Raw genomic sequence first — 23,058 nt, forward strand, 5'->3', positions numbered from 1 at the left:
AGAGGATGCTGGATTTTGCGGGCACAATATTCATTTTTCGCTTCATTTATTTATCTCTGTACCACATTTCTCAGTTTTCTGAAGATGCGGATGTCATTCCTTTGAAAACTAGCGTCATGGCTGGCAATAAGTCTGTGAAGATGATTGCTCATCCACAACTTGTCATTCACTTTTCGAATCGGTCAAACATAAAACCATAAAATGTCACAGCCCCTGTGGTTTTAATAATTTTGCTTTACAGGGTTAAAGGCCGTCAGTCGGCTATCTTTAGTCGGATTACAAAACAAAATCTTCTGCATATGTATACCCTCATGTATTGTCTTTCAGCCACCTTGGATCTGATCGTGAAAAAAAAAAATGACGTGCATATGTAACCCATCATTCATTATGTTTGCCAAGTTTGAACAGAATCCGAAAGTACATGTCCAAGAAATGATTGAGGACGTGTTCAACATTGGGGGTTTTTTTTACAACTAAAATGGCCACCAGTCGACCATGTCTGATCGCATTGTGAAACAAAATGATGTGCATATGTATACCATCATGTATTGTCTCTGTGCCAAGTATGAACAAAATCAGTCCATACATCTGAGATATGGTTGCGGACGCACGCGCGCACAGACGGACAGACGAGACACAATCCATAAGCCCCCATTTTGGACTAAATCCAACGGGTAGGGGGCTAATAACTCAATGCACATCATTGATGCAAAAACATCCGTATGGCTTATGACTTCATATAATATGTCATGGTTATATAACCTGGGATCATTCTAATTGCACTGGGCCATGGACTAACACCCAGGCCTAAGGCCTGCCGATTTGCGCTGCTTCATGGAATGGCGGTGCATGATTTTAATTGGGGTGGAGTCAGGTAAGCTGAAAACTGAGCCATGTATAAATAGGTGATTTTTCTCAGTTGTAAAAAAAAAGGGCATAACTCTGTGAAACATTGGGGAAACACCTAAAAAAAAAAACTCAACCCGTTCTGTAACTGATCAATGATCATAATAAAGCCATGTACCAAGTTTCAGCTGAATATGGCAAAGTGTATGGGAAAAACGTCCACAAAAATGGACAGGCAGACAGATGGCAAGCCTATAGTCCCTTCCAGGTAGAGGCATTTGGCTTTGTCACATGCAGTGTCAACTGTGTAGCCATTTGAGGTAAGGGAGGCACCTGTACTAGAGACACAAATAAGGGAGCACACACACTTGCACAAATGAAACTACAACCCTCTATGGCACCAAAATAAACCACTATCTGACACAACCGAACAAAGGGTAAATGGCGAGGGATTGAGGTAGGCATGAGCTGGTCTGTCCACGAAAATGGCACCGTACAGGCTGGTGTGGTACAGGGCTGGAGATGTGAGGGGTGAGAGCGTCTACGATCTCTCAAGCCTTCTGCACCAAAGGAGCACTGAGGATGCCAGGTGACGAAGGAAAGAGTTCTTGCATGCTCAAGTGCATAGCTTTTATGCCCTTAGGGCCTGTCTTCCAGCACGCGGCTGGTCCTGAAATTGGGTGTCCACCATCCTGGGCATTCGATCATTGGCTCATCCACTCGGGGGTTATTTTGTAATACCTTTTTACCAGCCACCACATTGAGTCCTCTTTTAGGTGTCATGCAAAACCCTCTTTAAGGGCTTGCAGACGATTCCATGGCCATGCCTGCTATGCTTTGTACCCCCATTTGCATTCACCTCAAGTCATCCGCCTGGCCTCCCCTGTAAACAGGACACTTTACACGACATGTCCCTACCCTATACTGCTCTATGATGAATGGTCACTGCCCCATTAGTGCATTTATTACCTACAACCAATCCCTGATGTGTCTAGTACAGGTGCAAATCTAACCTACTCGAGCACACGGTCCATACTAGTCTTGACGCTTAACACATTCTAGCAATGCATCATTTCTTCCCCTACCCCCCCCCCCCCCCCACCCCCACCACCCACCTTTTTCACATAATAATGTTGATGATAGTTGGTTGGCCTAAAGATTGAACAACCCATGATCTAAATGCCTAGATAACATCATTCTAACCAAATAAACATGAGAGAAATCTTCCTAAAACTAGAAACCTATTGTGGCAGGATGGGGATGAGGGAAGAGTATTGAAGTCAAAAGTTTAAAGCATCATCTTTATGACAAATGTATTTGTCTTAATGGCATTAACAGCAAGACAAAAATAGCTTTTAAATACAAGGTTAGTATACTGTTTGACACCGCATTGCATGCAGGGTAAATGCTTGGTTTGCATTTCTTAACCCAACATGCCTTCATTGATGTCAGACTAGACTAGCCAATAATCGGAAAGAGAACCAGAAGGAAGAAATAATGAACCAAAATTTGTTCTACAATCCTAGAGATCTCTCCAAAAAACAACTCCAAGGGGGGCAATGTTCAACCAAGCATCTTAAAGCTTCAGTCTTGGAGGTGGGTTTCTGATTTAATGGTGTTATTAGCAAGACAAAACTGAGATTAAAATACAAGCCTTTGCGTAAGAGAGGAAGGCAATTGAAAAGAATTACGAAAGGTTAAAAGACTACATAACAAATGGTTAACACACCGCATGATGTACACATGCAAGTACCCCCAACGCACCGTGGTAAATCTCGGATGGTCGCACTGAACTTTGGGCTTTCTTTGGTGCGACGTGGGCTTTGGAATGACCGAGAAGCTTGCATTGCCATGTACCTCTCCGACCCTGTGAACAGATTACACGCAACTCTTACGAACGTGGTTGATCAAAACCGACCTAGCACACAAGGAGTATTTTGGCTCCAGGGTCAACACAACAACACAACATGCATTTTAAAGGCCATTTTCCCTACTAGAGCGGGGGTTAGCCTCGGAAGTTGGCTTTTGTAGTTGGCGGGGGTTGGCTCCAGGGTCGAGTACTGGATTTGGAAATGTGATCGAAGGATCAATAATTTAGTGTATGCTTCTCATTTACATGCACAAACACAAAACTTAATCACACATATTTGTTATTGGATCCACGAACCAATGGTAATACTCTTAAGACGAAATAAGGCCAGAAAAAAAAATAAATGAAAGCAGGAACAGGGTTTGGGCTTTAAATGATCAAACACACTTCAGGGAAATAGTTACGGTAACATGGACTTGGGATAGGGGTCATCTTTAGGTGGGAAATGCAAGCTAGTGGATCAAATTAAAGTGGAAAGACAAATCGCAAAACAGCAACGAATGTAAAGAAAATGTTGATGTAAAAATAAACAGTGTGTGTGTAAGCAGCAATGGCGATAGATATCTTTTTATATTTTTTACAAACTATTCTTTAGCAAGGCCAAGACAACAAAACTTCAGTTGGTTACCCGGGGGCAAAAACTGGGATAATCAGGAGAACTATAAATTACACAACTCCAGAAAAAGGTTTACAAAGCAACAATATTCCCCATTCGCACATTAACTATGGTGCACAGAGCCATTCCAAAGGAAAAGACAGGCTAATCGACAGTAAAATAAAACTAGAACCGATGATAGGCTTCCAGGAAAAATGGCCACATGACTGAAGACATCATTTTCAAAATAAATTTTCATCATGGGTAGTTGATCATACCTGTAAATTTTGGTTTGGTTCGGGTAAGTAATTCTGGAGATATAGATTTTCAATTTTTTTCCTTAAATCTAAGATGGCCACCATACCATGTGACTGATGCTGTCATAGTTTGCAAAAAAAATCCTCAGGTGCAGTCAATCATACTTATGAATTTTCGGATTGATCTGTTGATTGGTTCTGGAGATATGGATTTTCAAATACTTTTTCCTTAAATCCAAGATGGCCGCCATACCACGTGACTAATGATGTCATCGTTCAGAAACATTTTCCCTCATGGGGAGTTGATCATACCTATGAAATTTCGTATTGATCCGTTCAGCAGAAAAATATTTTTAAAGGTCTTCCTTAAATCCAAGGTCTTTAAGTCTTTAAGTCTTTAAGTCTTCCTTTAATCCCTGGTGTTGGGCTAGCGGCTAGGGTGCCGGCTTAGGATCCTAGGATCCTGGGTTCGAATCTCGGTCGATCGCCGAATTAATGCCAGGGGGGTTGACTCAGCCTGTCATCCTTCCGAGGTCGGCTAATTGAGTACCAGTTCACTGGTAATTCCCTGTTTGTCGTTGAAGGCGGCAAAAAGGGTTGGCGTCAGGAAGGGCATCCGGCCGTAAAACATTGCTTCAAAAAGGGGACCAAAAAAACAACAACTACCACGGTCCCCGAAAAAGGCCAACCCCCGCTTTGCGGGGAAAAATGGCCTCTAAACGGTGGGTTTTTTTTTCCTTAAATCCAAGATGGCCACCATATCATGTGACTGATGTCATAGTTTACAAATATTTTTCCCACATCAGTAGTTGATCACATGTATGACATTTTGCATTGTTTGGTTAAAGAGGTACTCTGGAAAAGATTATTATTTATTTATTTTTTGCTTAAATGTAATTTAATTTTAAATTTAATTTTAAATTTAATTTAACTTAATTTTTTGGCTTAAATTCAATATGGCAACCAAAGCGCATCACTGATGATGTCATAGTTTGCAAATGTTTTCCCCCATCGGAATGTAAACGTGTTTCATGTTTCGTATCGATCGGATAAGTTGCTTCAGAGAAGTGGATTTTTAAAGTTTTATTTTTATAAATCCAATATGGCCACCAAACCACATGACCGTTGATGTTTTGTTTTTTTCCCCCAAAAATCTTTTATCCCAATGCCTCGGTGATCATAATTGTAAAATTTTGCGTCAATCCGTTCAGCGGTTCTGGAGAAGAGTTTCATCATAGTCAAAAGAGGAGGAGTTTTAAAGTTTATGACATCATCGGCAATGGCAGCCAATATAAATCAAAATTGCAAAAACAAAATTCATGATGCACTAAGTTACATTGGTATCTATAACGAGTTAAAATTTCATAGAGCTAGGTGGAGTCAAAGCTAGGTGTCGTTAACCGAACCAAACCTATTACAGTTTTGTCGGAATTGTTTACACAAAATGTGTGGGATTAATAATTAATCCTTACAAGAACGTCTCCACAAAAAGTGGGAACCTCACTGGAAGCCAAATAAAATAAAAAGCACTGGAGGCTTGGAACTGGCATGGAACAGCAAAGCAAAGAATACCATTTGAAATATAAGACCTAACGTTACATCCATTCGTCCTTTGAAACTCATTCTAGGTTAACCAAAAACCCATCTCGATGACGAATTGATGCACTGATTTCACGTGTATAAAAGAAACTTGTATCAGCATTGTTACAACTATTCACAAAATGCTTTTATAGGAGGGCATGAAATGAGCGAGGAAAAACTGTCCTAATGTTAATGTCACAACTTCGTTATTATTCTTCAGTATGCAGTACATTTCTTCGGGAAGCATAACTTATTTGGTAGCTGTGGATGCTGTGGATGCAGCTGTGCTGCTCATGCATTGCCCCCTCTAGGTTGGAGGGGGGATTTGGAATTTGGTCGGTGTCGTCAATAACACGGCTACTCTTCTGAAAGGACACCGTGGGATCTTCAACGTTCAGCAAGTAGTGCTGGCAGACGAGATGCCCAGTTTCACTTCCATCTGAGAGATGTCACAACTAAGTTCAGGATTAGATCAATAGACGGTGCACAGACGTGGCACTACACTACCTATTTGCAGATTATTTTTAGGGGCCCCCATTACTTGTGTTTACAGGCAAGTGTGAAGCATCCAGCAAATTGTGTACGCTATGATCACATTCTCAAGAAGACAAAAGGGAGAGAACATAAGAGATTAGAGTTAAAGGAGGGGAATGAGCATTTATATACCATACTGGGAGGAAGTGTGTGGGAGAGATGCCGGGAGGGGAGGGAGGGAGATTGGAGGTGTCAAGCTTCCATCATTCTGAAATTATGATTTAAAATATACGATTGACGGCTTATTACGTCACGTTAAAAGAAAAGCAAAAAAGTAAGATGATACAATTTAGAGTGAATCACGTCCAATAAATGCTGGATAGTAAGGGAAACATATGAAAATCTGTTAACTAAATTGTTACCAAAAAATTTCTTCACCAATATGTTTGTAAAGGTGTGTAATAACATGTGTTAAAATGTTGAAGGTCAACTCCCGTGGGAAACCCAGAAAAAAAGCTGTTGAATTCGGGTACCGAAAAATTATTTTCGAGAATTTTTATTTTTTTAAATCGGCCCTTAAGTAACTTATGAGGGGTCAAATAAGGGTTTTTCATGATTCTGAGTTGATTGTTAACATTCATATTTCACCACAGACACTCCTATGTGGAAAAATAATTTCTAAATATATCTCATTTTCTACTTTGCAGGACATGGAGTCTAGCAATATGGATGAAGACGTTACTCCACCTGTGCTCAATTGCTTCATCTGTGCACGCTCGGATACACCAGCTGAAAGGCTCATACAGGCAACTCCAAAGGGATACTCAACTTTATTGAAACAAGCAGAAACTGTCGAAAATGTTACTGTTGTGGAACGTATGAAGGAGGCTCAAAAGGAAGGAAAACTGAGGTACCACCAGAAGTGTAAAAATGATCTGTACAACAACTTTGTTGCAACCACCAATAAGTCAGCTCAAGCATCAAAGGCAGAGAAAGAGTCATCAAAGTTGAAGAGAAGATGCACTACTTGTGAGTTCAGTTCATCAACTGGCTGCAGTTCTAGAAGATCACAGTCAGTTGACCTCCTGTATAAGGATGTATGCATTCTTTGCAACCAACCAGCCCAGCTCTACAAAAATAATCCAGCACAAGCTAGAAAGAAATACAGAGTGCCAGATAATTTGACTGCAGATACACTGAAGGCAAGCTTGCTGAAGACAGCACGGAGTCGCGGGGATGACTGGGGCACTGAAGTCACTGGACGCCTGGAAGGGATCAACGACTTGGTAGCAGAAGAAACACTGTACCATTTGCGATGCAAACTTATGTTTGCGAGAGGTGACAGTTTGTCCAAGACTGATGAGGAAGGAAAAAGGAAGAGAGGACAGAGGAGTATTGATGAGGAGCGAGAGGCAGTTTTTATTGAATTCTGCGAATGGTTAGACTCAGAATTAGAGCATGGGGTAATGAACATGGACCAAGTCCATGAAAAGCTGCAGGAGTTTGATCAGTCACCAGAGAAGAGCCTTTCTTATTCAAAGCATTGGCTAAAGATAAAACTTCTAGAGAAATACGAAGACACCTTGTATTTCACAACACAGGAAAGAAGGGCAGATGTACTCTGTCTCAAAGATGGCACCGACAATATTCTGCGAGAGCATCATGCTAATCTTGACCATGGAGATGAGAAGACTCAGATCATAAAGACGGCACTCAAGTTCATATCCAATGATATTGCCTTGATTGATTTAGGTCCAAAGTCATACCCCACCACACACAGTATGACTGACATCGATAGTCAGCTGACACTTGTTCCTGCAAGCCTTCAGATGTTCTTGAGACCGATTGTCAAGACAGACGAAAGAGTTGCCGTTTGGGGGCAGAATTTTATTAAGGCCTGTCGACCACGGTCTGGAGTATTGCCACACCAAATGGGGCTTGCCATACAACTTGATCATAGATTTGGGTCAAAATGGATGCTCAACAAGTTCCACCGGCTGGGATACACTGAGTCTTACACGGAGACACAAAACTACAAATACTGCTTCCTTAATAGTAGGAGTGGAGATGATGTTCCAGATACTTCTGGCACTCTTGACACCATTGTGGAGGAAACCGATGAACAGATCAATGATGAGGTTGCGGTTGATGCTGCGCTTGAGGATCAATCAGTGATGACAGCCAAAGTGCCAGCCAGTGAAAGTGAATTGTCAAGTAATGATCAGGTGGTCTTTATGGAGGTTGGGGAAACAAACAATGCAGTCACTCAGTTTGTTGGAGACAATATAGATTTAAACATTGTCTCTATTCACGGAAACACTCCCTTTCACTCAATGGGTTGGATCGAAGTCACCTCTCCGGCACCACCTTTGCCAGATCCACAGACAACAGCAGCTTTCCCCTGGGTGAAGTTGAAGGCACTCAACAAAGCTAAGATCCTGAGAGGAACTGAAGTAAAGATTATTCCATTTACGAACAGGAAACAGATAGGAACGAACGCGATCATGTTTCTCCCCCTCGCTGAGCTTTCCTCCTCCCTGGCTCATGATCAGCCACTCCTCACTCCAGGTGACGCACTCTGGGCAGCGGGGTGGGTGATCAAAGCCAACGATCCTGAGTTCCCACACTCCAACTGGAATGGCTGGATGAAGAGAATCCATGCTAATGATGCAAAGCAGAGCACACAGATCGAGTTCCTCCCAGTTATTGAAGGAGACCCTAATGACCTCAACACCATCTTCACCACTCTGAAAAAGTGCATACGGCGCGCTGGGGTCGCTATAGTGACCTTTGATCTTCCGATTTGGCTGAAGGCTGTGAATATAATAAAGCAGGCAAATCTACCCGTCATTCCAAGGTTGGGTGGTTTTCACCTGCTGAAGTCTTATCTTGGATCAATGGGTAACATCATGGAAGATTCTGGACTACTAGATGTGATCCAGTTGATCTATCCTGGAAGTACGACAGCCAACCACATCATGGATGGAGGATGTTTTGACAAGGCAATCCGTGTTCACCTCCTCATCGATGCAGCCATCTATCAACACATCATGAAACTTGCCTTCACTGAGGAGGAGCGTGGTGACATGAAGACCTTCATGGAGAAGGTGGCTGATGGGAAGATGGGAGCCAGACACTCAGACCCAGTAGTGCCAGTGTTTGAGCAAAGGTTTGAAGAAACCAGAGAAATTCGGTACAACATGTTCTCAAGGAAGGCAGCGGCAGGAGTGATCAAACCAGAGACTCTACCTCCAACAGAGGGTGCAGCTGCACAACATTCACTCCGTGCCTACCTGCAGACCCGGGACTGAATCCTTCTACAGAGCATGTCTCTGAACCCTAGTGACTATGGATGGACAATAGGTGTGCATGGGTATGAGCCAGTTCCAACACTGGACCCCACGGCTCCCGAGGAGCTATTGCAGTTCACGAGCTGTAATTGTCATGGAGATTGCAGCAACCGGCGATGCCGCTGCAAGAATAATGGGGTCACGTGCATCTCGGCCTGTGGAGTCTGTAATGGCATTACATGCAGAAACTGCAGTCATGATGTTGAGTCTGAAGAAGACATAGACAATGACTGTTGAAACTTCTGACATTGTGAATGAGAAATAACTCTTGAGTATTATATATGTATGTGAAATAAAAGCTACTTTGTGTGTAAATGTAAAAGTGAAAATATAAATGTTAACAATCAACTCAATCATGAAAAACCCTTATTTGACCCCTCATAAGTTACTTAAGGGCCGATTTAAAAAAATAAAAATTCTCGAAAATAATTTTTCGGTACCCGAATTCAACAGCTTTTTTTCTGGGTTTCCCACGGGAGTTGAACTTCAACATTTTAACACATGTTATTACACACCTTTACAAACATATTGGTGAAGAAATTTTTTGGTAACAATTTAGTTAACAGATTTGTGAAATATCTCATAAAATGCCCTTACTATGGAATTTTGCCCATCTATGAGCATAAATGTGTCACGGGAGCCAAGACTGCTGCACCTGTCACTTACCAGGCAGGTGTCTTGGAAATCCAGCAATGGGGATGGAAATGAGACCCGTGGCAGCTCCAGCCACGAGGAAGCCAACCCACCATGCGCCCACCCACTGGGTACTCTCCGGGTTCAACAGTACTCTGCAAAAAAAAGAAGAAAAAAAAGTCACCAGCGTGGAAAATAGCATGAAATGACAAGGTCGTCAGGAGGGGTCACACGTGCTGCAACACTGCAGGTGCATTATTAAAACGAGAACATGTCTAAGCCTGCAGATAGAGTACAAAAGCATACTAAATAAAGGTTTAATAACATGTCTGCTGGTCTATGATTGAGAAACTTTAATTTCAATTGGATATTATATTTTGAACATTGCAGAACACGAATCGGAACATGAATCCGACCATGAACATGCATTTTTTTTTTGTATACATAGTCAAGGCTCATGGAAGACTAGTACACTGAATGGATGAGGATGTAACAGACAAAAACAGGATTGCAATGCATGGAGTGAATAAGATTTGATGAAGATGGATACAGAAGGAAACTCCAAGGAGGGAAAACTAGAAAATTAGGAGGGATTGTGGTGGTGTGGGATTAACGAGGGTAGAAAAGATCATGGTTTTGGATTGGGGATGATCTGAGATGGTGGTGAACAGTTGTCTTGAAGACCTAGAGGGAAGAGTGAGATTAAAGAGGCTGTAGTAGTGGAGTCCACAGGTGTAAAAAGAGGAACAAATGAGTGGAGGTGAGCAGTGATCCTGGATTGAGGTAGTTTCACCAGAAGGGGGTTGATGGTGGATGGTGTGAGCCCTGCAGAGGCCTGGGGGTGGGGGGGGGGGGGGTAGGAGAGGTGGAAGAGGGGGACAAAGCACGGAAAGAGCAGAGGGAAAAATACCAGAGAGAAGGTGGTAGAAGACAGAGACCACACACCTGTCTGCAATGGCAAAGTGATAAGCCCATACACTCGGCTCCATTCCGAGATATTCCAACAATCTTAAAAGCCTCAGTTTCCATGACGTCAAGCTGTGAGGCAGGGGAGCCAGCCCAGATGGGAGAGCAATAGTCCAACACGCTGTGGATGAAGGCCTTGTAGATGAATAAGAGTTCAGGTGTGCCAAGGAAGGACTTTGTACGATGGAGTTCAGTACTTTGGCTCTGTTTTTTTTAGTTCATCGGTACTTTGAATGTTTATCAGTTTATCAGTACCTTGGCTCTGAATTTGGCAAATTGGACAGAATCTTGTCCCGATCACGCACAGAGGAGTAAGTTAAGTATTTTAGTCTGCCTGTCTGGCAGTCAAACACAATTGAAAAGCATTTCAAACAGGAAACTTACTGTTTTCAAGGACGTCAAAGGACACAAACCAGGCACAAATAACTAATTCAATGTATTAAATAAGGTGGTGTAAAAGACCTTATTTACATCAGCGTACATCAGCAGCGGCAAACTTCTGATTTAATGCTTTGGGTTTTTTTCTCTATAGACTTTAAAACCTATTTTATTTCAATTGAATTATATATTTGAACACTGCAGACCACAAATCGCCTTGTTTGCACTTCCAAAAACATGCGGTTTAGCAGTACTTTAAGCAATGTTGTACACCGTCTCGACCAATCAAATTTGCCAATTGCACTCTCACGGTGGAGGAACTTCTAGATTCTTCTTCTTCTTCCAATATAAATTGTTTCCAATAAAGTGAGAACCAGAAAAAAGACCAGAAAACCATCTAGAACCGGAATAAAAAGTCATGTCCAGGTTCTAACAAAGTCCCATGTCTTTTTTTTCTCAAGACTGCATGGGGTAAGTTGTTCTACGAACTTTAGTTTTCTTGCTGTGACACAAAAAAGTCGTTATTAAGCAAGAGTAATGACCTCGAAAGTGAAATTTAATGCAAATTAGCAGTCACATGATGAGACGCGGGACAAGGCACTAGGCGAGTTTAAAGCCATCGAGATCAATAGTAAAGCCCATCAGGCCACAACAGAGCCATAGGGAACCAAAGTGGGCCACAGCACACAATACCAATTTGATGAAGACGGATCCAAGGTTCAGGTTCACATTTACAATCACATTCCAATCCATTGAACAAAAATCAGTGTCAGCTTCAAAATATTTGGTCAGAACTGCCATCAACACCAAAGATGTATCAATCTTAAAGGATTACCCTAATTCCTCGCATGACACATTTTTATACAGCGCAATTTCATTACTAAGCGGCTGATGAACTTCGGACCATTTTTCATATAGCGTGTAATTTTTCGTTATTACGCAGCTGCCGGCAATCACTGGGCCATCACTCTGCGCTGACTGAACCAGTCCGACATTAGCTGTGGATGCTGGGCATGTGCGGACAAATATCAAACACCTGGCAACCCTCAGCCTCCAGTAGTTTGTCAGCCATGTTATTATGTGCGTGAATCAAAACCTCCGCTAAACATATCACATATCTTGTGCATCCTTTAACACCATGACTGGTAAGTGATACTCGTGCTTCTGTGCCTAAGAAACAAAGGAAAGCTATTTCGTTAAAGGTGAAATCAAAGGTGATCGAGTGATAAGAGAAAGCAGTGGCCATCTGCTGAGCACTTGGACTTACACGGACTGCACCTTACAAACGATTCGTACAATTGCCGATAAAATCAAAGTGAGTGCTCAGAGTGTTACGCCATTAACTGCAACAAAAATGAGTCATTTGCAATCGGGCATCATGGAGAAGATGGAACACTTGGACATACAACCTCCACCTGTAACATTATTTCTTATTGGAAAATTACTTTCATTTTACACGTTTTCAGGTAACGCAGCAAATCCTCAGAATGTAACTACTGTGTTAAATCGAGGAATAACAGTACCTTGACCTGTACTAAACTCGATTCGGCCCTGTATGCGAGATAACCCGGTTTACTACTCGAAGGCTCAAACAAAGCATGTGGATATTTTGGAGGCACAGGTAGAAGTTAATAACAGCTGGAAGAGTGCAAGAAACTATCAATGATCCCATTTCTAAAGAAGCAAACTCGAACCTGGTGTTGCTTTTCCATGAGTCTTCAATTTAAAATAAAAAATACTCAACATTTCAGCTCAGCTTACAAATTCCTGAAAAGTTCCCTGTTAGCAAACAACAACACAACATGCATTTTAAAGGCCATTTTCCCTGCTTCAGCGGGGGTTAGCCTTGCGGTCCCCATGACAATCTTCCCCATTTTGCCCTATTTTCTGCATCTCTCCTTGTTAACCCCCTTGCCCGCATTTCTTCTTCCACCATCTTTAGCCAAGTCTTTCTCGGTCTTCCCCGTCCTCTACTTCCTTCTACATTTATTTCCATCATTCTTCTCAACCAGTCACTTTCATCCTTCCTCAACACATGACCAAACCATCTCAACCCGTTCCTCTTCACAGCATCAATCACAGGCTCTATTCCCATCATCTTTCGCAATTCATCATTTGTCTTCCTCTCTCTCAACGATACTCCGCACATCCACCGAACCATTCGCATTTCCACCCTTTCCAGCCTTCGTTGCTGCTCTACATTCATTACCCATGTCTCGCTCCCATAAATCATAACACTTCTCACACATGCAGCATACACCTTTCCCTTCAGCTTCAACGACACTCCACTCCTCACGACACTCCCCTGTTAGCAGCCAATGTACTGAATTACATTAGATACCTCAAGGTATCTTTAAGCCTCGTGTTATCCTCCCAAAACAATACCAGAATCAATAAGTCCATTAAACACAAGGTGACCGGGATGATCCAATTCACAAGTGAAGAAAAATAAGAATCTTGCCAAGAAAGGAGTGGGTGACACCTCGAGGAGAGTGTGGGTAACTGCACCAAACTCACTTGAAACGGGGATTGGTGAAGTGCATGAGGGAAATCCCACCGAGGAAGTAACCGACAGCTGGGCCCAAGATGGCTGCCGTGTAAAAAGTCCCTGGGGTGAGATGCATAAATACACTGCTCAGGTGCTGGGTTTCAGGGAACACAGGTCAGACATCAAAAAGTAGATATATTTATGTGCTTTGGGTGTTGCAGGTGATTTGTAGCTGTGGAATTGGTGATATAGCAATTATACAACTCAAAGCTGATGGTGAGATGAAGCACAAATAATCGGACTGGGTGATCTACAAGCATTTCTCGCTAACAATTCTGAAATCTTTAACACATATGTCAAACATAAAAGTGAATGAAAACCAAGCTGTCGAGAATGCAATGCTTGAGCCTTAAACATTTATCATATCAGGAAACATGAAGGACAACATGGCCTTGTTTTCATCCAGGTCGTTTCCAATCCACCTGTCACAGCATGGATATTCCTCATGCAATTACATTATGAATCAAAATCAAATTTGTATTGGAATTCTAAGTGTGATAATTATTTATTTGCATTGAAGCATTGATTATTTGAGCATAAAAATATGACATGAAGCTGGCTGACATCTGCTAGCATTTGCTGGTGGGCATTAAAGATCCCACAGTACCTTTCCATAAGAGTAGGCCATTTTGTTCCCATACCGAAGAAAAACGTATAATCTTACCCTGATTTGAGGGGGAACCGATTCAGCAGTATGGAGTCCATAAATGACGAGTACGGCTCTCTTTAACGTGACCGATATGACTCCGCCCACATTATTACATCATTATACATACTTGTACCAAGTTTGATTTAAATACCTTCTGCTGTTCTGAAGTATCACATTTTTACCTGACATGACCTCTGACCTTTGCCCTCTTCATGCCGAAGCCTAACCAGTTAATCTTTGGACCATAATATATACTTGTAGCGAGTTTGGTCAAAATCCCATCACTGGTTCACAAGTTAGTGCGGAAACAATTTTTACCTCCTTAGTGCGGAAACAATTTAGAAAACACACCCAGGTGCTGCAGATGAATTCATTCGAGCATTTGTTTTATTAATCAAATTGTTAGAGCAAGCACATTGGTACGATTTGCTCAGAAGAAACTTTTACACATATGAGAATCTAAATGTATGAACGAATTACAAACCAAATATGAGTCTTTGAAGGCAAACATCAGTCTGCGTCGACAGACAAAAATAAAAACAATAGATTTTATTCAGGAATAGTTGATAAGAATATTGTTGCGAATATGGAATTTGGCCTCCATATCCGCTTGTAAATATTCCCCTATTTCCCCAATACTCCCCAACTATCCCCAATCCCCCAGTCCCATTGTCTGTAAACAACAATCAGTAGAGCCGACCTTCCCCTTATTCCCCCATTAAATGTCGTGCCCAGGTCCACCGCACCACACGTAGACAACTTTCGGACATCTTGCTAGTTATTCTTAGTCTATGTCAGTTAAGGCCTCGTTTCCATTAATTATGACTCTTCGTTGCACCAGAATGTGATTATATGGCACCAGTAGTGAGTTTAGGACCTTTCCCATACCTCCTCCCATCTTCTTCCCCGTCTACAACAACAGAGGGGCACGGCGCTGCGCGGGGGGGAGTGTGCGTCCTCCCACCGGCTCGGTTAGCCGCCATCGACAATGCGCTCCAGACAACGCGCTCCAGACCATGCGCTCCACGGGGTTACCACAAAGGGGCTCCTTGTCAGCTCCTCGTCAAGGGCGGAGCCGGTAACCCCCCCGCACGCACCCAATGAGAAGCAACGTGCCGATTCCACGAGGCGGAGCTAACGAGCCGAGGGCGTGTCACTCCCCGCCGGATATACGCGGCCCCGCGCCGGATGTGACGTGAGATGCGCCCCCAGCTTGAGCAGACAAGACGCCATCCGAGCGCTGCGACCTCCCCGCATCTCTAGACCGGACCGGGTCGACCCTGTCCTTGAGCCAAGAGTGCACCTTGAGCCATCGATACCCGCTGTCCTTTCCATCAATCCCCGTGTGAGTCAGCTTTGTCCCGTTTATCTGTCGTCTGTTGGGAATAATATAAGATTGTGTCTAAGTGCTTGTCTTTCTATGTTGTACCTCTCGTCCCTGTAATCTGACCTTCCGAACGAATATAATCTCCTCCGGAGGTCTTGAGAACTGAACCCTGGGTGTCGTGTCATTTGAAACCCAGCCGTGTGTCCTTTTCCTTTATTGCCTTTATTGGCCTAGCGCAGCGCGATTAGTCAAAGTTCGAGTATAATCGGGTAACTTGTGCAGACGTGGTCATACCAAAACCGCTCGGTAAATAACATCTAAGCCACGTCTGTAACAATTGGTGTCGAGGAGTGGAATTCGAACCCGGGACTAAATTTATTAGGCCCAAATTTGTAACAAGTAGAATCGATTCGGAGCGCGTTTACTGCGCTCGACGAAATTATAACGGTCGAAATTTTGTTTTGTTGTATAAAAACCCGTATTTTGAAAGTCGCGCTATGGCAGACCAAGACAGCTGGGGTCCGGTAGGGGAGAGTGAGGCAGGGTCGATCCAGGACCAAATTGAGGGACAAGAGGAGAGCGAAGCAGTGAGGGTAGCAGATTCGCAAAATAGCGTCGTCACGCACGAGGTAACGGGCGCGCGAAATGGCGCCTCGCAAATAGCTTCGGCGGCCGCACCCGCTGCACAAGTGGGAGGGATGGCCCAAATGCAGGCCCTCATGGAGCAATTTATGGCGCAAATGCAGGCGTCCCTCAACCTGCAGAAGGACGATATGAGGGCTAATAGTGAGCAAATGAGGGCTGATAGTAAGCGATTGGGTGAGCGATTGGAGGACCAAATGGGGGTAATGGGGAACCGGATGGATGCTCAGGGTGAGCGATTGGAGGGCAAAATAGGGGTAATGAGGGACGAAGCGAGGGGTACCAGTGAGGGATTAGACAATAATTTTAAGGGATTAGACAATAATTTTAAGGGATTAGACAATAATTTTAAGGGATTAGACAATAATTTTAAGGGATTAGACATGAAATTTGGGAAATTAGACGATAGATTAGGGGAAATACAGGAGGGGTTAACGGGGGTAGAAAACAGAATGGCCGCTCAAGAGAATCAAATGGAAGGGATGCAAAAAGGGTTAGAGGGGTTAGAAAACACCATGGAAGGCAAATTGAGGGACATGAGGGACCAAGCGGAAAGGGAAGTTAACCAAATGGGGCAGCAGATAGAGGGGGTCAGAATGGGGGTAGAAGCCAAACTGGATGCTCACAGGGAGGAAATGGAGCAGATGAGGGTGGCATCTGGGCAGGAGATGCAAGTGATGGGAGAGGAGATCAGGAGAGGAGTAGGTGAGGAGGTCGGAGGAGTGCGCGAGGAGGTGAGGCACTGTAAGGAGCGCATGGAGAAGGAGGTGAGAAAGGGGACTGTAAAGTTACAAGGGGGCATAGAGGACCTGACGCAGGAGGTGGAGCAGCTGACGGTGGGACAGACGGAGTTAGTGGAGCAGGTTCAAAGGAACACTGCGGTATTAGGAGGTTTAAAAGCGACACAAAACGACATAAAAAACGACTTAATAGCGACAAAGAGGGAATGTCAGATGGTACGTGAGGGACTGACAACGAGGTTGGACGAGGTGATAGAGGTAATGGAGACGAAGGACCGGCAGGTGAGGACGCACCTGGAAATGGTCAAGGTAGCCTTAGAGGATGAGCTGGAGGCGAAATTAAGAAGCGACGGAGAGGGGATAACAAAGAGATAAAAGAGGAAGTAAAAGAATTGGTCCAAAGTCTGTGTTTGGATCGTGATGATGTGCTCATTAACCGGATGAGGGATTCGCAGGTGATGGAGGAGAAGCGAAGAGGAAGAGGACCCGGTGTAAGTGGTGACCAATATGGTCGTGCGTATGATGCGCCAGGGGATTTAAGAAGCTTGGGGGTCGAGATAGACCCGGGTGTTCGTGAGAGGCCACTGGTGAAGTGTGCGACAGGTCTGGTGTGCGAAAAAGGAGGTGTGCGAGAAAGTCCGACTCTGGGGTGTGTGAGGAAAAAGTGCGTGCCAAGGAGTGAGGGTGCTGGCGAGAGTGAGTCGGTCGTAGCGCGTGTGCGAGGGAGCACATGGAAGCGTGGTGTGGTGAGTGTTACAGAGGGTGTGACGGGAGAGTGTGCGCAGGAGTGTGCGCGAGAAAGGTGTGTGACGGACAGGCGCATGAGGAAAGAGTGCGCTGTCAGAAGTAAGGAAGAGTGTCCACCTGTGGTGAGTGTTACAGAGGGTGTAACGGGAAAGTGTGCGCGAGAAAGGTGTGTGACGGACAGGTGCACGAGGAAAGAGTGCGCTGTCAAGAGTAAGGGTGAGTGCGCTGTCAAGAATGGAGGTGAGAGTATTGAGAGTGACAAGGAGAGTGAGTTGGTTGTGACAGGTGAGCGAGGATGTACACCTGGGATGGAAGGATGCACACCTGGAATGGTAGAGCGTGAGTGGGAATGCACGCTGGAGTTGGTGGTGAGGCACGTGGTTGGGTGTGCGAATGAGGGCACACCTGTGATTGTCACAGAGGAGGTGACCGAGGAGGGGGCGCGAAGCGGTGTATTGGTGAGGTGTGCGACCAACGAATGTGTGCCAAGGTGTTCGGTGGTCAGGTGTGTGACCAAGGCTGTGAGTGGAATGAGGGTACCTGGGTGTGTAAGGAAAGGTACGAGGAGCATGGGCACAGCTGGATGTGTGAGCAAGGAACGGGCTGCGGGGTGTAAGCGTCCAGGTGAAGCATCGACGTTAGACGGGGTAGAGTTTAGAACGACTTATAGCCGAATCGGGCCCTCGGTGCGTGCCGGGCCTCGCTTTGAACGGCCGCGTCCGTGCTCCACTAGGCGGAGCGGGCGGCTGGATAGGAAGGGTCGTCATGGCGACCACGTTTTGTTGAGACGTGCCGGCAGGTCGAGATCGGGACATTGGATGGCTCCACGCCGAGGTGGTGCGTGGGATCTCGGCCCGGGTAAGCCCCCGTCCCTGCCCCGAATGCCGGACGCATCCAGCCGCCGGCACAAAACAACCAGCATCCATTGCTTGGCTTTACGAAGCCGGGCTTTGGACAGGGATTGGCGCACCGAGAGGCATTAGTGAGTAGACTGGGTGATGAGGTTAGTGTTTTGGACCCAAAATTAGAGAAAAACAAAATTTGATGATTGGCAAGGGATTGGCAGTAGTGATTGGCAGATGAGGGGCAGTGATTGGCAAATTTTTGATTTATTGAAATTTGATTTGCAAAATTGGTAGTGAGACCCCCCCGATGTGGTGGGATGGCAAATCCACCATCCTTCCCATGAGGGGGCAAAGGAGCAATAGCTTATGGGGTGTATGGCAGTGAAAACTAGCCCGGGTGGGTTAGGTTATATTGATAGGGCCCTAGCGAAGATGACATTAGGTGACGTTAAGTTTAGTTAGTGACTGATACCTGTAGTGGGGACGCAGGTAGATTAGTATGGATGATAATGACGTGGGAGCGCAATAGTTTAAAGGGACGACTGAGAAGCGCAAGTTTCAGAGGGGAGTAGTTAGATGAGATGATGCCGTGTGGTTGAGAGTTGAACAGGTGTGATTGCACAGGTGTGCAACTGGACAGGTGTGTGGAGCAGTGTATGAGTAGTGAGTGTGTGGATCAGCGCGAATGCGCTTGGGGAGAGAAGGGTGCAGGTGGCACCAGGTGTGAGAGCACAGGTGTGCAAGTACAGGTGTGTGGAGAGAGTTGGAGTAAGTGGTACGGAGTGGTGTGCATGGTGCGAAGGTGTGGATGGGGGAAGAGTGGACCCCTTTCACGAATACCCGGGGCGGGTAGTGTAAGTGTTAGGTAGAGGGTACAGGTAAATTGTGATTGGATATTGGCATCTGTGGTGCGGTGACAGAATGGTGTTGTGGATGGGTGCATTAGTGTTGTGGAAATGGCTGGGCGTGTAGCCTGTTAGTGTGTGTAGTTGGTTGGGCACTCCACCACTGTGAGGATGTCGGCCAGGTGAGGCCGCAGGTGGGCTCTGGGAGCCGGGAGAGTTGTGGATGGGGCCCGAGGATCCGGAGGATGGACCCGGGTAGCCCAGTGCCAGAGAGGGCACCGAGTGGGGAGAGTGCCAGAGGGCCTTCCCCAGGTAGTTAGGTTAGGGTAAGGAGCAGGTAAGCTCGGAGGCAACTGCAGTGGTGGAGGTGTGCAGGTGGGTAGACCCACTGGGAGAGGTACACGTCGCAGCCCAGAAATTGTACGAGGGCACCGGGAGATGAATCGGGGGAGTGAGACCCCAAATTGAAAAGCACCACAGTTTGGCCAATGGGAATTGGTTTTTAGAACCCATAGTGTAAGAGGGCCAATGGTTTGGCCGGAGAAAGATCCCGGGTAGTGTAAAGTTGTTAAAGTCATTTAGGAAATAGTTAGGATTGATGAACCTGTCGCACCATACGCAGCCACTTACCTGTGGTGATGATGATGACTCCACACCTGTGTTTTCTTTGTTTTGTTGCAGGAAATGAGATTGCTGTGGATTTGTGAGACGCATCACGACGTGGATGAGACATTGGGGTGATTCCATCTCTCCCTCCCTAGGAGGGACTGATGATGAATTGGTAATGGCAAATTTTGATGTGCAGTTGGAGATGGCAAATTTTGATGAGAGTTGAAAATGGCAAATTTGATTGGTTAGGAGGGAGAGAAGACGAATTTGGTTTATGGGAGGAACGGGGAAGACAGTAGGGATGTTTGTTGATTTGTAAAGTAGATGTTTATGGGTAGTGTTGTGTTGTGTGGATACAGTAAGGGGTAAGGGAGGGGCCATGTAGGTTACCTGGTGGGGGGGGGGGGGGGCGTACGATAGAAACGTACCTGTCTCACCTGGTTCCCATGTGCCCCCAGTGTGCATCATCTTACATTGCGTGCACTTTTGTGCCCTTACCACCTTACTCACTTGTCTTTTCTTTTGTCTCCCACCTCCGAGGATCTGGCTTTGGGGTAGAGAGAGAGGAGAGAGAGGTGCTGGCTACGCAGTTGTGGGCCTGCACTTTCGCTGCTTGCTGCTTGGATCGATACACCATATGGACCGCAATGTTTGTGGCCACCCACAATGGACCGCAGCTCTTTTGCGGCCAAGCACCACCCGTGGAAGGACCTATGGGTCAACGTGGCACCTATGCCAAACAGGTGAACCACTAACAGTTGGCCCCCTGACGGCCGCAATATAGAAATGGACGCGGTTGGCGCCTTTCTTTATTTTTGAAAAGAAGTAAGAAGGCCAAGTGCACCACACGAAGGCAAGACCAGCAGCAGCCACACAATGATTCATAGACACTTTATTGGTGCACCGGATGGTGCTCACTGTGTGATGGGGTGGTGCTTGATGCTTGGAAGGGGTGCTCTGCACATTATTAAAGGCCGTAGGCCACAGAGCACTCGTGGGTTGGTGTATCGATGCTAGCATGCGTGCTCTCTCTATGCATAACATCTGCATGTGTTCCTCCAAAAAAAACAGGTCCTGGATCGTAGTGTAAATATCAGCGTAGTCTTGTGTAAATAATGCTCCCTACCGGCTGTATGTTTAGTTTGAGGATTCTTTCCGGATTCGGTTATCCTGTGGGTGTGTTTCTGTGAGGAGAAGGGTGCAACGTCGCAGGGGGACATATTTACTCATTTGTGAATATCTGTAAAACTGTCGCACTCAGGGTAGAGTTAATAGTAGAGGGAACTACATTGCGTGCCACACTAAAGTAGGTAAAAATTTATCGGGTCGGGACGCCCCGAGGGTAGAGAAGGGTGCAATGTTGCGAATATGGAATTTGGCCTCCATATCCGCTTGTAAATATTCCCCTATTTCCCCAATACTCCCCAACTATCCCCAATCCCCCATTCCCTAGTCCCATTGTCTGTAAACAACAATCAGTAGAGCCGACCTTCCCCTTATTCCCCCATTAAATGTCGTGCCCAGGTCCACCGCACCACACGTAGACAACTTTCGGACATCTTGCTAGTTATTCTTAGTCTATGTCAGTTAAGGCCTCGTTTCCATTAATTATGACTCTTCGTTGCACCAGAATGTGATTATATGGCACCAGTAGTGAGTTTAGGACCTTTCCCATACCTCCTCCCATCTTCTTCCCCGTCTACAACAACAGAGGGGCACGGCGCTGCGCGGGGGGGGAGTGTGCGTCCTCCCACCGGCTCGGTTAGCCGCCATCGACAATGCGCTCCAGACAACGCGCTCCAGACAATGCGCTCCACGGGGTTACCACAAAGGGGCTCCTTGTCAGCTCCTCGTCAAGGGCGGAGCCGGTAACCCCCCCGCACGCACCCAATGAGAAGCAACGTGCCGATTCCACGAGGCGGAGCTAACGAGCCGAGGGCGTGTCACTCCCCGCCGGATATACGCGGCCCCGCGCCGGATGTGACGTGAGATGCGCCCCCAGCTTGAGCAGACAAGACGCCATCCGAGCGCTGCGACCTCCCCGCATCTCTAGACCGGACCGGGTCGACCCTGTCCTTGAGCCAAGAGTGCACCTTGAGCCATCGATACCCGCTGTCCTTTCCATCAATCCCCGTGTGAGTCAGCTTTGTCCCGTTTATCTGTCGTCTGTTGGGAATAATATAAGATTGTGTCTAAGTGCTTGTCTTTCTATGTTGTACCTCTCGTCCCTGTAATCTGACCTTCCGAACGAATATAATCTCCTCCGGAGGTCTTGAGAACTGAACCCTGGGTGTCGTGTCATTTGAAACCCAGCCGTGTGTCCTTTTCCTTTATTGCCTTTATTGGCCTAGCGCAGCGCGATTAGTCAAAGTTCGAGTATAATCGGGTAACTTGTGCAGACGTGGTCATACCAAAACCGCTCGGTAAATAACATCTAAGCCACGTCTGTAACAATATATTCAGTGTTGTGGACAACCAGGTGTGGATGACATTTCAAACAGGAACATTTGTGCTCTGATGAAGGAAGGGCTAATCAACCAAACAACCACCTTAACTAGTTTCCCAGAGCAGTTAACATACTTATTAGCCACGAGGTGATAATATTATTGTATGAAAATAGATTAAATCATAAGATTATTAAATCAGCCTGCCATTTAAAATAGCAACCTTCATCAAGAATCAGCCGACCACGTGAAACATCATGGTAACAGTTTATAGCTGGGTCGAGATTTAAATCCTGGTTAGACAGCTTAGGCCTTCGAGAGTATCTACCTCTAGAGGGCTATGACCTACCCTACCTTACCAGCCACAGTAGTGTGTGTGTGTGTGTGTGTGTATACACAGTACGTGTATATATATATGTGTGTGCATACACACAATACTGTGTGTGTGTGTGTGTGTGTGTGTGTGTGTACACAGTACGTGTATATATATATATGTGTGTGTATACACACAATACTGTGTGTGTGTGTGTGTGTGTGTGTGTGTGTGTGTGTGTGTGTGTGTGTGTGTGTGTGTGTGTGTGTGTGTGTGTGTGTGTGTGTGTGTGTGTGTGTGTGTGTGTGTGTGTGTGTACAACACAACTTTATGAACTTTAGGCTTTAGGATTAATGGGAGCGAGACATGGGTAATGAACATAGAGCAGCAACCGAAGGA

At 45.4% G+C, this 23,058-nt stretch overlaps 1 protein-coding gene across 5 annotated transcripts in view; it reads right to left on the reverse strand.

The window, feature by feature from the left end:
* LOC137430191 (solute carrier organic anion transporter family member 4A1) overlaps positions 1-23,058 on the reverse strand; it is a 144,043-nt gene that overhangs the window by 73,624 nt on the left and 47,361 nt on the right. For all 5 annotated transcript variants that reach the window (XM_068120848.2, XM_068120844.2, XM_068120845.2 and 2 more), the window contains 3 exons: positions 13,468-13,558; positions 9,640-9,761; positions 2,611-2,713 (listed from right to left, as the gene is read on the reverse strand). In XM_068120848.2, the coding sequence (XP_067976949.1) occupies positions 2,611-2,713; positions 9,640-9,761; positions 13,468-13,558 (316 nt within the window). The remainder of the gene's footprint in view (positions 1-2,610; positions 2,714-9,639; positions 9,762-13,467; positions 13,559-23,058) is intronic.

Source organism: Myxine glutinosa, chromosome 6 (assembly GCF_964187855.1).
Source record: "Myxine glutinosa chromosome 6, kmMyxGlut1.1, whole genome shotgun sequence".
Classification (NCBI taxonomy): domain Eukaryota; kingdom Metazoa; phylum Chordata; class Myxini; order Myxiniformes; family Myxinidae; genus Myxine; species Myxine glutinosa.